This window comes from Pagrus major, chromosome 15 (assembly GCF_040436345.1).
Source record: "Pagrus major chromosome 15, Pma_NU_1.0".
Taxonomy (NCBI): domain Eukaryota; kingdom Metazoa; phylum Chordata; class Actinopteri; order Spariformes; family Sparidae; genus Pagrus; species Pagrus major.
Window position 1 is genome coordinate 2,594,767 of NC_133229.1, and position 16,445 is coordinate 2,611,211.

A 16,445-nucleotide genomic window follows, 5' to 3' on the forward strand; every position below is an offset into this window, starting at 1 on the left:
GGACAATGCAGATCATTTAGTTTTGAGACTAGATGATAGGATAATTGTATATTTGTTGATATTCATTTTTTTTATATATATATAAACACATTACACATTGAAAGTTTCCAGTTTAACCCTTACATGCATGGTGTCTACTACAGTGGACAGATATTTGGAAGCTATTTCAGTCCGTTAAAGCTGGAGTAGCATATCCAAACCACTAGGTCTTAGAAACACATTTATCCAGATTTTGATACAATTTTTACTGTACATTTTTTTTCTTTTATTGAACATTAGGTGGACATTATGTGTGAACTGGTATATTTTGCTTGTTGAGATTCTGCCATTTTCCTATGCTTTATTGGAATTTTTGAGAAATTTTACACTTAAATAGTTTTATTAAACAGCAGCATTAAATAGTCTTCAGATTGAATCTTGATACAGGCCCATATTATCTGATTATAAGTCCAATATTCAGAGTATACTCTTTGGCGCATTATGGAAAAAAGATTAACAGGAAAAATATTACAAAAGTATGGGTAGAGTATATCTTATTTCTTATATCCTATTTAGTAAAAAAGAAAATATTGTTTTTACATGTCTGGTTTACTGAGAATAAAAGGATTTACTATTTTACTATTAAGGCATGGCATCCACAGTTGCATGCATAATCCAAAAATTATTGGTATTATTTTTCACTTGTTTAAGAATAGAAACAAACATTAAAAAATGATTACTGTGTGATTAAGTAATCTAATACACTTGTCAAAACATGACACTAACAAGAAATATAACAGTTAATCTTTAAGAGTAAAGGAAATTAAATCAGCACTTATACGAACCGTACACAACATTGCAAAAGAATACAGTGCAATTAATAGTACAACAAATATATACTAAAGTTAAGATTAAAAAATATAACACAAATAAAAAATGAATTAATAAAGCTTTTTAGTGAGAACTATAATGAACTGAACTATGCTCATCATTGGTTAAAGCAGGGTAAGGCTGTATCATGAAGGTGAAATGATAAATTAACACGCTTGTGTTTGCTGTGCCGGTTTATTATTAGGGTTCAAGCCCGAAGGGCAGAACCCTATTGAAATTGCTCAGGTTTGTTAATAGGGTTCAAGCCCGAAGGGCAGAACCCTGTTGAAATTGCTCAGGTTTATTATTATTAAAATAATGATAATAAACTGAAACATACCTTCAGGCTGAGGTTGGGAATAGGTCTACCAAAGCCCCACAAATACCACATTTTTCCACCTAGAAACACGAAACTTGGCACAGTAACTGGAAATGGTGTGCAAATGCTTCTCAACACATAATCATCCAAATCTGCCACATGGTGGCACTATAATTAACTAAACAAAATTTGATGACGAAAATTTGCCAAGGGAACACAGTAAGTCCAATTGACTTGAAGTTTGACACACAAGTCCAGGTGATAGAGCTCACCTTGGAACATCTACTTTTTCAAATTTGACTCAATCAACACCAAATTTGGTATACAGCATTGTAGGACAGGGATACACAGCCTTAAATGAGCAAGATCAGTTGAAAAACATGGCAGCTATCAATCAAAATATATTTGCAAAAGGTGTGGCTTAGAATAAATTGACCATAACTCATGAACCATTGGTCCAGTCATCATCAAACTTGATACATATGTTCAGGCTGAGGTTGGGAATAGGTCTACATAAGCATTTCTAGCACAACCCATAGGGTGTTTTTTCTCATTTCTTATACCCTTACATCTCCAATAGAATGCGGCAAATGTTTCAGTCAGGCACTAATACTAAGTGTGTGTGTGTGTGTGTGTGTGTGTGTGTGTGTGTGTGTGTGTGTGGTTTCAGATGGGTCAAACCCATACACCCTGAAGCTGTGTTTCTCCACCTCATCTCATCTATAAAACATTCAGAACATAAGACGAAGCTGCTAGGCCTGAGCCTCTGACCTGAGAGAGGGAGAAGGACAATGAGAGACAAGTGGACGAGAGAGGAAAACAAACAAATATGAAAGACGAAGAAACTGAGAGAAAGATGCCCTTTAAAGACGATAAAGAAGATGGCGAGTCACATTGAGAGAGACACTGTCACTGTCTCCAATCTGAGCATCAAACCTGCCCCATCATCCCACCATCCAATCACAACCTTACAAGCTGACAGACTAATGACTGTGTGAAGTACTCTAATAATGTGTTTTATTGTCATGTGGGACATCTGGAGGACACTGCTCATGTGTTTGTCCCAGAGGTCTTCACTGCATGAGAATGGGAGACAGGGACCCACTCTGTCTACTGTACAAAGTTTCTTCAGACATCTCTAAAGTCGTCATCTGTGCACATGGTGACTCAAATATTATTTCAGTGTTTAAAAACTGCTAAATACAGTGTGTTGATTTAAATTGTCATGAATATATACAGTAATGTGGATATGATTTTAACACAAGCTCTCATTTAGAGTTCATTAGTGCTAAAGGAACTTTGTCCTGGCTGCTGCAAGGCCCTAATGACAGAGGTGTCACTCGACTGTTTGGTCTAGCTCTTTGGCCAAAAATGAGATTACTCAACTACCGACCAGTTATTAAGTTTGCTGTAGATATTCATGGTCCCCAGAGGAAGACTCTCAACAGTTTTGGTGACAGTCTCACATGACTTACCCTTACTCTTCGCATCAGGTTAGAATTTTGAGCCAACACTTTGGTCTAGGATATGATATATGGAAAACTAATGGCAGGATTTCTATGAATATTCATGTTTCTGAGAGGGTGAATTCCAGTGTTTTGGAAAAGCTACCGTTATCACGTTAGCCCACCCAATATCAGCTTTCCCACCATTGCCAGTCTAGACACAAGAAATATCTAAACTAAACTAACAATTTACTTGAGCATATTCACTCTTCTAAGAGGATAACCTCTTTACATTTTGAACCCTTCACGATTGTCCCCTTAGCGCTACAACCTTGGGATACAACTTTCATTTACAGCCTCTTTCTGGTGAGGCTGTAAGATTAGCAAAGTTGTTATTGTGTTTAATCGTTCTGTATTTTGAATTGTTAGGCAAATGATTTGGTGGACTGGAGTAGAATTAAAACAGTGTACAAAAAAACCTATTCATGTAAACAATGTTGACTTTCTTCCACACAGCCCTGCTCTTTGTGTTGTACATACTATGTTGGGTTTCACTAAATATAACCACAGTTGGTAGGTCAGCTGCTTCCTGTCTGTCACTTCCTCTGGTCTGTGGATCATTTGCTGTTTGAATGGAAATGAATAATTTGCTGATTCCATCCCAAGGCATTCCAGAAATCTAACAAGTAGGTTAATGTATTTTTACAGTAGAGTTTACCAGCCATTACTGTTTAGATACTGCTGGTGAAAAATCCAGACCTGAAAGCAGGACAGTGTCTCCATGGCAAGTCAGGCATCAGAATCAGAGCATGAGCCCAGCTTGTTTTCCTCACCCGAACTGTATGTAAATACTGGTTTTAAAGCCTGCATTACTGGCAGTGTTGCTAGATGGCTTGACTAGTGATAGGACTCAATGCATCAATATTGAAGTGTGATTATTAAAAAATAGTCCTGCTTTTTATAATTACTTATGTGATGTATCTTGAAATGTTTGGGTTTGGGGCACAGTGATAATTTTATCAGTGTAAACCAATGGTATATATTTAATTAGATCAGCAGAAAGGCAGGATTGTATAAAAAAATGTGATCACTTTCTTGGTTGGACACCCACTAGTGCTGCATGAGAGTACCACTGAAGAAACACCATTTTCAGTGTCATTTTTCCAGGAGATTCAAGGGCACATTTAATTTAATCTGTAATAATTTGGGCCATGATTTCTGTCAGGAAACATGGCAACAATTCACTTTTCAGCTTACTTGCTGTGATTTAAGGTTAACTGTACTCAGTATTCTCATTCACAGTTGGATGCATGGTGCAGCCTATCAAAAGACAGGTTTTACCAGTCCAGTTTCACCTTTTAAGAGGGGTGATTGTATCTGAATTATCTACAGTACATATGGAGTGCACAACTACTGATGAGATGTAAGACCAGTAAGAAGAACCAGAAGGTAGTTCTCCAGTTTGTTTGGTTTTGTTAATGCTAATCTTTGTTTAAATTTGGCAAATCTTACCTTCAAACTCAGTATATATTAATTCCATTTTTGGCATACCCTAAAATCAGCGTCATGCCTGTGCATTGTTTATGCTGATTTCAAAGAAAACATATACATTTGCACTGCACATGGAAAACTGGAATTGCATAATATAAAGACATTTTGCTTTGTCGTTTTAATTTTTCTTGCAGTATTTTATTTTTAAGATCTAATGCTCATACAAGATTTTTTTTGTGAAATTTGCTTAATATGTGAACAAACAGGCTACCTAAAATCTGTAAGAAGCATAGGCTCCTTATGGAGGCCCAGTGTGGATCATTTGACACACTGGGCTTCTAGGAGGCCAGTTCTTTGGTTAAGCACAGTAACCAGAAGCATATTGTCTCTGTTCCACCCTGTATCTCATATAGGACATGCAGATTTTTACTGCTCCAAGCCTATTTTTTAATATGCCGTGATCAATCACACTTGTTAATTAAGGCATGCTTTTTGTACATAATATTTAAATAAGGAAAAAGTGTGAAAAGTTTCACAGATGAATCTCACTTTCTCTGTAGTTAAATTATTGCTCATTTAGATGTTGTTTGTACGTCTCTAACATTACTTGAATCTTACTGTATTTCTAAGGAGGTTTTATTTATTATTTTTCAAGTTTTTTTTAGACTTTAAGATTAATTGATAAATGAGGGCTGATATTTTGAAGCTGATGTAAGTTTGCAATCACAGTACTGACAGTATGAGACAGATCCACAGATATCGCTGTAAAGGTTTAATGTTGTTGATAGTCAGTAATCACTGAAAACACTTAGGAAAATACAAAGAACTATATTGTTCCATTCATTTAACAATCTCCCTGGCTGTAACTTATATGTACATGTTCAAATTGAAATAAATTCAGGTTTGGGGCTATAAGCTCCACACAGCTCTACTTGACTGTCCCTCACTTGTCTTCATTTACAGCTTTATGTAAAGCGCCTTGGCTAAAGGTGCTATATAAATAAAGCTTGACTTGACTAAACGTTTCACATAAAAAAGAGATTCTTGTTTATTTTTTAAACACAGACAGAACAAAAAATACTGTTGTGCCAAAATAGAGTGGGTGTAGAGCGCAAACAGGAGAGGGCTGAACACACAGCCCTGGGCTCCAGTGTTAAGGTGGTACAATTTTATACAAAACAATTTATTCAGAGTATAACCCTGCTTAAGACTACAATTATTACAGTGGCACACTCCAGACTCCATGTTTTGCAGCCAGCATTCACATAACCCCACTAGTACATGCACACCTGAGTGTGCATGTACTGTGATGGACCATTACAAATACATCCTGAACCTGTGGGAAACTAGTCACATTATGTAGGCCATGGTCAGTAGCTATCATTAGCTACATGTGATACTGAATTGAAATTTTTGTTCACTTACTCATTAAGCTGTATCATACAGTTAGGGGCCTGTCAAATCTTATCTCAAACTTCCCCTTTTGGTAGGACCTATCTGTTAATTCAAGTGGCCACCAACTGTACTCAGCTGTTTCGTTAGAGACGAGTCTTCTAACCATCACATCTCACCAGCTAGAATGTAGACTTTGTTCAACTATCCGAATTCATACGAGGAATTTTCAGTGTTTCATTAGCTTTTCTGAAAACCTGAAACACGTTGCTTTTCTTATCTGTCCTACTGGTTAGGCCTGAAGTATTATTTTGGTAGTCAACAGTAAGACATCACATAAAATAAAATAACAACACATACAAGCTTTTTAGTACAATACATATAAAATGTATCTTTGAATATGAGGAAATATGAATATTATGTTACAGTATCAGCTTTTTAAGATAGTACGGTGAAAGAGCAATGAAGGCTGGTAGAACAAGCAGACCTTGAATTAGGCCATCACTGTAGTCAAGATTAATTCTGGATGTACACATAATATCCATTACTGCCAGTCAGACGCTGCTGACCATAGACATATATACATAGACGGCTCACTGAGCGCTGAATCGTACGGCGACGTCACCGCCATATTGGATGTGGCAGATCTGCCCCGTAAACTAATACAAGTCAATGGAGTGAACTTTATAAAGCGCCCTTCTACAAAGTGCTATAATTTAATCCCTCTCATTTACCCATTCACACACGTACGAATATATCTGGGAAACAGAAAGGTACCAAAAACAATATGCTGACGGGGATGAAGCTGATTCCTGCCTGAAAGACTAAACTCGGGACCTGTTTTCTACGTCAACGTCGGCGCGTACTCTCCCGCTCAGCCCACATGACAGCCTCCCGCTCCCTGATTGGCGGTTTTGAAATTCATCCCTTGAGCTCATTGGTCTGTTTTGAACTGCTGCTGTACTGCGGTCAATTCAAAAGAGTTTGTCAGCATTCCAGCGGCAGTCTGTGCACGGACAGTACGTACGATAAAAACCGGGGCACAGTCAGGTAATTATTATTCCTTTTTACACAAGCTGAAATATGACTGAAATGATTTGTCAGATTAGTTGAAAGTTTGGACCGTTCAATTTGGACAGAAAGTGGTCAGCTACCGCTAGAAAATCAACAGAAGGTTGCTTTGACGAATTAGCATTAGCTAAGCTAACCATGGTGATCTTTACTTACTTAGTATGAAGAGAACGGTAACTCCAACGGCTCGGTGACGTGTTTGAATCATTGCTATATATTAACGTTACTGTCATAGGCGAAACGAAAACACTAAACGTTAGTTAACAACTGAGTCTAAATTTAGAGATATGAGCCAGCGAAAATCTAGAAGTTCAGTTTACTCACAGCATGAATTGGGCTGTTGAACTTTAACGTTAATCTGCTTTGGGGTTGTTGTTTTTTGCAGTTTGAAATACCAACTTAGTAGCCTATTGCTTAATTAAAAAGCCTATTACAAATTGCTGTAGGTTGTAAGTTAACAATTGTTACATTATTTGGACATGGCACGCTGTTAATTATGACTATGCAAGTTACCAAAGCCACTCGCAGCCTCGACACGTTTGGCTATTGTAAGTACACTTCTACGTAACTCTAAAATGTCGCAGTTATCAGACGAAGTTGATAAGGAAAGTATTAGCTGAAGCACTTGAAAAGTGATGGTAGTTGTTGAAATAGCACTCTTGATATGACTGCATGTTTTTTTCCTTTCAGGCAATAATGGAAGACTATTTGAAAATAGAGAAAATTGGAGAAGGTCTGTATTAATATTTTCTGTCTAAATGATTAAATTTACATGAAAAAATCCTACAGGTGTGAGCTTTATGGAAATGTATGGTTTATAGTTATATTGTCAAATTGTTCCCAGCATCCCTATGTCATAGGTAGTTCAATCAACAATGTCATCAATACTATAAACTTTATTCACTGTCAGTTTGGCTCTACTTAATATTAGAATTAGAATTACTGTGTTACCTTGTTCTTGCAGGTACCTATGGCGTGGTGTATAAGGGCAGGCACAAGGCCACAGGGCAGGTTGTTGCTATGAAAAAGATCCGTCTGGAGAGTGAGGAGGAGGGGGTTCCCAGCACTGCTGTCAGAGAGGTCTCTCTGCTTCAAGAACTGAAGCATCCCAATGTTGTACGGTACGTTCACTTTGTGTGGAGCAATGGGTGTGATGCAGAATGGGGTGTAAGCAAATTCTATCAGGTGAAAAGGTTATAAAAGTAAAATAAGATGTTCCCCTTATGAAATGCTAATCATAGGGCTTGGCAATATATGGATCATAATCGTGATATAAGACTAAATATTGTCTTAGATTTTGGATGTCGTTATATGGTCACATTTCATAAGTGTTGTCTTTTCCCGGTTTAAAAGCTTGCATTACAGAAAAGTCATGTAATTTTCTGAACTTAACACACACTCTACTTGTTCTATTACTTTCATTTACCCACGTAGACATTATATCCACATTACTGATGATTATTTATCATCAGTAGTATATAAAATGTCATTGGGATAATATTTTGTCAAAGTACCAATTGTCATACAATATTGTCCCTATATCTTTATTGAGGTACTTGGTCAAGAATATTGTGATATTTGATTTTGTCGCCCATTTCTAGCATTTATGAAGTGCTTTTGAGTAGATTTCAAAATATTGTGATATTATTTTGAGGCCACGTTGCCCAGCTCTAGTTTGAGTAGGAAAAAAAAGCTATGAGGGACAATCACTTCACTCTCCGTCTTGACAGTTACCAGTAATACAAGGTTACAAGGTACATCTGTGTAATTTTTTTAAAAAGACAAGGGTTTTTTTTTAAAAAACCACGAAACTTTGAGCCCTTTTGTGCTACATCTAAATTAGAAATGGAGTGTTGATGCACCATTTGCTTTTACAAGAAAAGGCGACGCTCAATATTTGTAGAGTGCTGTGTTAATTTACTGAAAATGAAAATCAAAAACTTCCTGCTGCTGCAGTTTCACATTAGAAGCATTTTACTGGTGAAGCATGAGCTGACTTTGATTTTGAAGTAGCCTAAATGCTAGATGGGGTTTTCAACTTTCATTCATGCCAACCACTGACAATATATTTCCAAAATCATGCCAAACCCTTAAAACAATATGTGAGCAAATAAGAACTATGACAGTTAGCCTATGAGAAATGTATACATAAATGCAGTATGGACTTACGTGTGTGTGTCTGTGTCTGTGTCTGTCAGACTTCTGGATGTCCTCATGCAGGAGTCTCGTCTCTACCTCATCTTTGAGTTCCTGTCTATGGACCTGAAAAAGTACCTGGACTCCATCCCCTCGGGCCAATACATGGACCCTATGCTGGTGAAGGTAAGTGTGTTTGTGATGAATAAACTCTCAGCAGTTTGTGACTGCTATATTGTTGCATTTCAATTAGTTTTTAATTGGATTATGGAATGAAATTATATATCTCAAGGATAATGGTAACTTGAAATGATTGAACATTGACTCAAGTCATTTATACAACAAAGCCGATATCCCAAAAAGGGTGTACTGAGTGGTGGGTGGAGTAATATTCTGCAAAAATACAGAAACGGACAACTTTATTAATCACTCTTATTATGTGTCACCCAGAGTGAAAGTTAGTGTTAATTAGGGCCTGACCAATATGGATTTGCCAATATGGATATTGGGGAGTAAAAAATTCCATAACGGATATATCTGCCAATTTAAATCTTTTTAATTTTTCAATGAAAAAAAGGCATGTCTACATGAATATTTATATATATAATACTTATATAATATATCTTTATATCTATCTGAACCATTAAGTCATTATGAGCCAAACTCCGACCAGAAATGCCTTTTCATGTCATCTTTTACAATATTTATTTTGTAGTGTATAATGGTCACAAACAGTCATGAGGTGACGAATGCCTCTGCTATTGGTTGCAGGGGAACTCTCAATGTAACATAAGTTAATCCAATGTAAAAAAAAAAACAAAGAACACCTGGTGATGCTGTGAATATAGCCTTAATGTGCTCAGTCATATGGTTAACATGTGGCAAAGTGAAATTATGATCAATAAGAGTGAAATGACAGTTGTTGCAGAAGGGTAAAGGATGGGGATGGGGATGTTAACGTTACGTTATTCATTTACTTCCAGGCCAACATTGCATTTTACTCAGCACGATTGTCCTCCCTTCCCTCTCACCCGCACTAATGTTAAGCTAACATAATTTTACCTTGCTAACGTAATTTTACCTTGCTAACATAACAAACAGATAAGAATGACCGACACCGCGAAGCACATCATGACTCATGGACAAGTGGGTTGAATTGAAACGGGAAACTTGTGGAGTCATTGTTTATTTCACATACTAGTTATAAACTTACTGTGGAGACAAACTCTGCTCTGCTCAGCTCTGGTCCACACCATAGGAGACTGAATGAACAAGATAAAATTCTTCGATAGTACTGCACAGACTGGGACAAGTGCTTTCAGACACACCTTCAAGCAGGTAGCCCAGTTGTGATGGAAAAGCAAACCTGCTGCTGCACCGAATCAAACCAAGTAGAGCCAGGCCGGCAGATGTAATGGAAAAACGGCAATAGTGGGATGACTTCAGCTTTAAGACTGAATGAAAAAGATATCAGTTGAATATGTTTTAAAGGTTGGCAAATGGTATGTGTGTATGTGGGCACTTGGATGCATGCTTACGTGTACATATTTGACATTTGTGCATATGTACATTCTCCACTGTGTGTTTTTAAACTGCACTCATTGGCAAATCTGTCTCTGACTTGGCCCAATTGTTATCGGTTGCCATGGTGATGGTAACTAAGTTGGTAGTGGTAACGGGCAGAGAGAGTTGATTTAATAGAGATTTGTGAGTCTCGCCTCACATTATCATGCTTCTCCCTCAAAGACAGTGCCTGCTATCACTTAAACGATGATATAGTATAAACTATGAGAGTCGACTGAGCTGAAATTTTTGTATGTTTTTTTGTCAAAAATGTGGGTTAAGAAAAGTGGATGTGTTTGCCTGCCTCCAAATATTTTTTCTCTCCGTTTAATGGGACCTAATGCAGCCCCTATCATTTAAATGCCACTGAGCAAAAAGTGTTGGTCCGACAGCTTCCAGAGGCACATTGTTGCGACCAGCACAGTTTTCCCTTTTTATTAAAAAGAAAATGACATAGTTGAAATGAACATTGTGGGAATGAGAGCGAGTTGAAGACAAGCTTTTTAGACTTTCTTACAGTCTTCCCCATTTTATCAGTTGAGTCCTTCACTCTATATGAAGGGTTGGTCAGAGTTAGAAAATGTTTCAAAGAGATTGAATTTGCCATTTGTCTTGTTTTGCACATGTGTGTCTATCTCCATGTTCATTATTTTACCCTTCATCCCTTTTAAGAGCTACCTGTATCAGATCTTGGAGGGCATTTACTTCTGTCACTGTCGTCGAGTCCTCCACCGGGACCTGAAACCCCAGAACCTCCTGATCGACAACAAGGGAGTAATCAAACTGGCAGACTTTGGCCTGGCTCGAGCCTTTGGTGTTCCTGTCAGGGTCTACACCCATGAGGTGAGAATGCCCTCACACACCACTGGAGTTTGTGGACTAAAACAATTGAACTATAAATTAAAGTTAGTTGTAAATTAAAAAAGCAAATAAATTCTTGCAGTTTGACTGTTGACTATTGAGGAATTTATTGCTTCAGTTGACTTCATTTACCATCATGCAGGTTGGACATCAACATCAAATATTGAGAATTTTCCCCTTAAGAACACTAAATAACAAAAAGCCTTTAAAACGACCAGTGAGTTTAATTAACCGTTGTGTTTTCAGGTTGTAACTCTTTGGTACCGGGCTCCAGAGGTCCTCCTGGGTTCACCCCGATATTCAACCCCTGTTGACGTTTGGAGCACTGGGACCATCTTTGCTGAACTCGCTACCAAGAAGCCTCTGTTCCATGGAGACTCAGAGATAGATCAGCTCTTCAGGATCTTCAGGTAGACACACAGATCACATCTCCATACATTTAGAAGAACTCATAAGTTGTTTTACTCCAAATGTGAATAAAAACATGTAAAGTGGTGAAATAGCTGTTGATATAAGAGCCCATTAAACTCAGACTACAGAAAGTAACGTAAGAATAGGTAATATTTACCTGGAGCCAGTTTCCTGATCAAAATCCTGCTGTTAAAAAATTCTCCAACAGCAGCTGTGGGATTTTCCCAATTTCAAAACTTGAAGTACTTAGGTTAGGTTAGTTAGGGACCAGGGGAGCCAAATTTGGAACTAAAAGTCCTCCTCACACATTGCTGTCTACGTATCCACGACTAATTTATAAGATTAAAGGTTTTTAAAATGAAGTCATGTTCTGACTGATGTTTGAGATGGACGTAATGAATAAATGAAAAGAAGACATGCAGAGGTGGGAGATGAGTAAAGGGTCAACAGTGATGATTGGATGATAATTATTTACATCTGCTTTAGTGTGTAACTGCTATGAAACTACCAGCAAATGAACTTTGTCTTTCACTCCCTGCAAACCCTTCCCTGAAACTTCTTGAAAGATAGTCAGTGGGCTGCACTTACAGTATATAGCACTTTTCAACCTTAATAGCAAAGTGCTTTTACAGTTGACTTCTCATTCAACTATTCACACACATAATACTTGAAAGGCACTGGCCTGTCCGTCGGGAGCTTCTTGGATTTCAAGTAAGATTGCTCAGGAACACTGACATGTCGACAGGAGGAGCTGTGGATCGTACCACCAGTCCAGAGATTAGTGGACAACCCACTGTATTTCCTGAACCTCAACCGTCCTAACAGAAAGGAGGACTGCACAATATTGGAAAAGAGTGACACTGCAATATTTATTTTTGTCATATACATATACATATACTGTGATAGTGATAAAGTTTTATTAGGATCTCCCTTTTGTTCTCCCTGGGTTAGTTAAGTGCATCAACGCATGTGCAGCTTGTTGTCTGTCTCTGACTGTGAAAGATATATTAGATATTACTAACTTGCTGTTTACTCTCCCTGTCATGTTAGAATGGGGTTGCTGAGTTAAGTCCCTGGTTCCTCTGGTTCTTGGTGCCCTTAGATAGTTATTTGCAGTTCCATCTTTTATTTATTTAAATCCTACTTCTGTTTCTGTTTTTTCCAGGACTCTGGGAACCCCTAACAATGACGTATGGCCTGATGTAGAGAGCCTACCTGACTACAAAAACACCTTCCCTAAATGGAAGTCTGGCAACCTGTCATCAATGGTGAAAAACCTGGATAAGAATGGCCTGGACTTACTGGCGGTGAGGACTAGGGCTGAATAATTTAACATATGAATTCAGACTTTCCTGGCACTACTGCTTCAGGGGTTTTCTTCTTGAAACTAGTCAGTCAGATGAAGGTCAGTACAGATACACTTAGTTTCTATGTAGACAGCACAGACCTGCAGGCTGAACACACTGGATGTCTGTGTACTGCGTGGTGGCTGCATTGCTGAACTGCTGAACTACCTGCCCTATCTGTTTACATGGAGTTTGCCTTTGATATTTATCAATAAATATGATGACATGATTTTTCTTTACCCCATTTGAAAGAGGGAGAAAGCAGGAGGGGGGAAAGAGAGGGAGGGAGAAAAAACTGCTCCTCACCTGTTGTGTGTATTCTCTTCACGTCTGTGACATACTCTACAGATACAGACATTAAAACTATAGTAAAATGCTGGCATGATGTGGATATGGCTGTCTATAGGTCCTTTTCAGGTCTATTTTTGCCGCGGTAGAAATGGGTGAGACTCCAAATCTCTAGATCATGTGACGCAGCAGCCACGCTTGACGCCCGCGTGAGAAGCGTGACTAATGCATCCAGTGTGGCCAATCTAAACTGTTACCATGAACACCGAAATGATTGAAATGAAAATCATTTGACACAATGCATTAAAAAATTGCGTTCACGGGATTGAAACTAGCTTTGGACCTTTTTTTATCATCCACCCATTTCTAGTGTCTTGTCAAAAGTTTTACAGATGTCTCTTACAATGGTGGAAAGGATTTTTCAGCTGCAGGGTAATTTGTCTGCACCGTTGAGTGTTTTGGATTTTTTCGCCCTTGATTTCTTTTTCAAAACAGCAGGTGAGCCATGTGTGGAGGAAGCTTGTTGTAAATTATGTAGTAGTATCAAACTATTGAAACCAACATGATAGCAAATGACATCGCAACAGCAAGGTGCACTCAAGCTTGTATGAATCAACAGTATAAGTGGTATAGTACAATAGTTCTATAAATTATGTAGGAGAGGTCACATCAACAAAAGTGCGTTTTTAAAGGAGGGATATAATACCAGAGAACAGCTCTCCTCCTCTTTCTCTCTCTCTCTTACCCCACTCACACTGGTCAGAAAACCTACTAGCGCCTGCTAACATGTGGCTTTGTCTCCAATGTCAGTGTGTATACTTGGCATTTACTCCCACATTAAATGACTCTGGAGTAGTAGTTTAGCAGCTCCAGCTACAGGCAGCTGTGATGAATACACAACACCCAGGACAGCACACTTATATTCGCCCCTAGTTGGGCATTATGCTATGAGGTGTGTTGAAGTTAAGAATGCTTGCTTTTATGATACTTTTCCATTCGGTTCTGTAAAAGCACCACTCAAACATTGTACAGTCAGTGTTGAGTTTGAAAGAGAGACTGAAGTAAAAGATATTAAAAAGGTAACCATTGTCAGTGGCTTCTGTGTCACTAATAATTAAGCGAGATGTGTTTCTCCTTAGCATCCTCTGTTATCAGCTCTGGAAAAAAACAATGTCTCTAATTCAAAATATTATTTATTAAGACTATCTTAAAACAAGTCTTAATGTCTTCTGGATATAGTTTAATGAAGTATATGATAGGGCTGGACCCCAATATTCGACTATTTGGATTTTCTTTTGTTGGTTAGGTGTTGAGTTTTTTATTTTGGTATCTGGATTTTGTACAGTGTATACTGGCCTACTACTCTACTTCTGGAGCTGTGTACACTCTCTCTTTCACTCATGTATCCCTATATGGGACATAGTGTTTCCAACACAGATTTTGTCTGGCATGATGCGAGGCCTACTTATGCCATTGTTTTGTTAAAGCTTGTAAGTGTGTTTCAGAGTGCTACAGTTCCATAGAAAGGCATTGTAATCCATTTTGGTCACCATGACTAACTCAAGGTATCACAGGGTCATATAAAGATATTTATACTTGTATACTTGACCAGAGTGTAAGATTAACAAGAATTACATATACTGTTGTGAGAAAATAAACGTGAATGGAATGGTGATTGCAATAGCTGTCCTCCTCTCTAAAGCAGGTTATAATCACTTAATTGTTCCAGACAGAAATATCCCGATTGATGTTATCTTCCTTTCATCCTCTTCTTGTCTCTCTGCTGTAGAAAATGTTGACATACAATCCACCCAAGAGGATCTCAGCGCGCGAGGCCATGACCCACCCATACTTTGATGACTTGGACAAATCCACCCTGCCTGCTGCTAGCATCAACAAAATCTAAAACATATACTGACCATATATACAAACATATTCATACCCTTTGTGAATTATTATTCTGTAAATACTTGTCTGTCAAAATTGTTGTAGACTGTGTGTAAAGTTTTGTCTTTCAACAATGTCTTTCCAATAAAACTGCACTTTCTGTGAGTCTCTAAACATTAATGCTTTATGTCAGTTTTTTATTTATTTTTTTTATAATCATAAGGCTTTCCCTTTTTATATGATCTAGGACACAAATGCAACCTGGATCCTTTCAGCCCAGGGCCCTCATTTTAAAAAAAATGCTCATAGATTTAGATAGATCGCAAGTCCGTTTTAACAAGGCCACTTCAACTATAGACTTAAAAAAACAAAAATAAACGATGTTTCCCTCCATGTATACCATTTTCATTCCCCTCTTTCTGGCTAACTCCAGATTTGCATATAAGACTTGTGTGCTGTGGCTTAAATCATGCACTGTTGTATTGGTAACTGGTGATGGGGAGGAGCTTGGCATGTGTCTGCATCTTTGTATTGTGTGTGTTCAGAGTGTGTAGGTAGAGAACCATACAAAAAAGTCATCAGAAGTAAAATGGCTCAAATAAACCTAATGAGCACTGCCTTATCTGTAATAATGTTGGTAATCACAGTTGAAGTACTAAAGGACACCAGCAACATCCTGCCCAACCTGAGCTCATTCAGACTACTGCCTGAATCCCCTTCTGATGAGTACTGATTAGAATTCAGGTAGATGCTGTGTTTGTAAAGACTTGTGTTAAAAATACAGTGAAATACAGGACTATGATCTTTTGAGTAGATGACCACAATTGTGTGGTCCATGGGTTTAGAGGATATTGCCAAAAATGTTATCATAATTAAATTCTATACAATATTCCTTGTTTGGAGGTTCCTTTTTGCTCCTGAGTGATGGACAATTAATGGCTTGAACTGCACTGCCTGGCAGAGAAAAAAAAAAGTCACCACCTGGAACTAACTCAGCAAATAGGTAAGAGCCTTCCATTGGATAATTACTGCACTGATTACTACAGTGAGTAACTTCTCATTTCTTAACCAACCATATCAGAAGACATACCCTGTGGTTGTGGAAAATATGTTGCTCTGTTTCAGAAGGGTCAAACTACTGGCCTGCATTAAGCAAAGAAAACAACTAAGGAGATTACTGAAACTACTAAAATTGGGTTAAGAACTCTCCAACGCATTATTAAACCCTGGAGGGATAGTGGTGAACCATCATCTTTTGTCCAAATGTGGTTGGAAAAAATCTTGAATGATCGTGATCAGAGATCACTTAAACATTTGCTGAAATCACATGGTAAAAAAATCAACAGTAGAACTCACGGCTATGTTTAATAGTGAAAGCAAGAACAT

General features: G+C 37.9%; 2 protein-coding genes across 3 annotated transcripts in view; both read left to right on the top strand.

Moving 5' to 3' along the window:
• The window catches only part of LOC141009538 (heterogeneous nuclear ribonucleoprotein L-like), an 86,272-nt gene extending 84,130 nt beyond the window's left edge, over positions 1-2,142 (top strand). Inside the window, exon 15 of the mRNA XM_073482188.1 lies at positions 1,839-2,142. Coding sequence (XP_073338289.1) covers positions 1,839-1,894 — 56 coding nt within the window. The 3' untranslated portion in view covers positions 1,895-2,142. The remainder of the gene's footprint in view (positions 1-1,838) is intronic.
• A 4,336-nt stretch (positions 2,143-6,478) lies between these two features.
• Positions 6,479-15,235, top strand: cdk1 (cyclin dependent kinase 1). 2 transcript variants are annotated; one of them, XM_073481853.1, is made up of 8 exons: positions 6,479-6,546; positions 7,258-7,300; positions 7,532-7,688; positions 8,766-8,889; positions 10,939-11,109; positions 11,374-11,537; positions 12,704-12,845; positions 14,962-15,235. In XM_073481853.1, the coding sequence occupies exons 2-8, from the start codon at positions 7,264-7,266 to the stop codon at positions 15,076-15,078; spliced, it is 912 nt and encodes a 303-aa protein (XP_073337954.1). In that variant the 5' UTR covers positions 6,479-6,546; positions 7,258-7,263; the 3' UTR covers positions 15,079-15,235. The 2 variants fall into 2 exon arrangements, with proteins under 2 accessions (XP_073337954.1, XP_073337955.1); XM_073481854.1 differs by lacking the exon at positions 6,479-6,546 and adding an exon at positions 7,093-7,115.
• Positions 15,236-16,445: the final 1,210 nt, after the last annotated feature.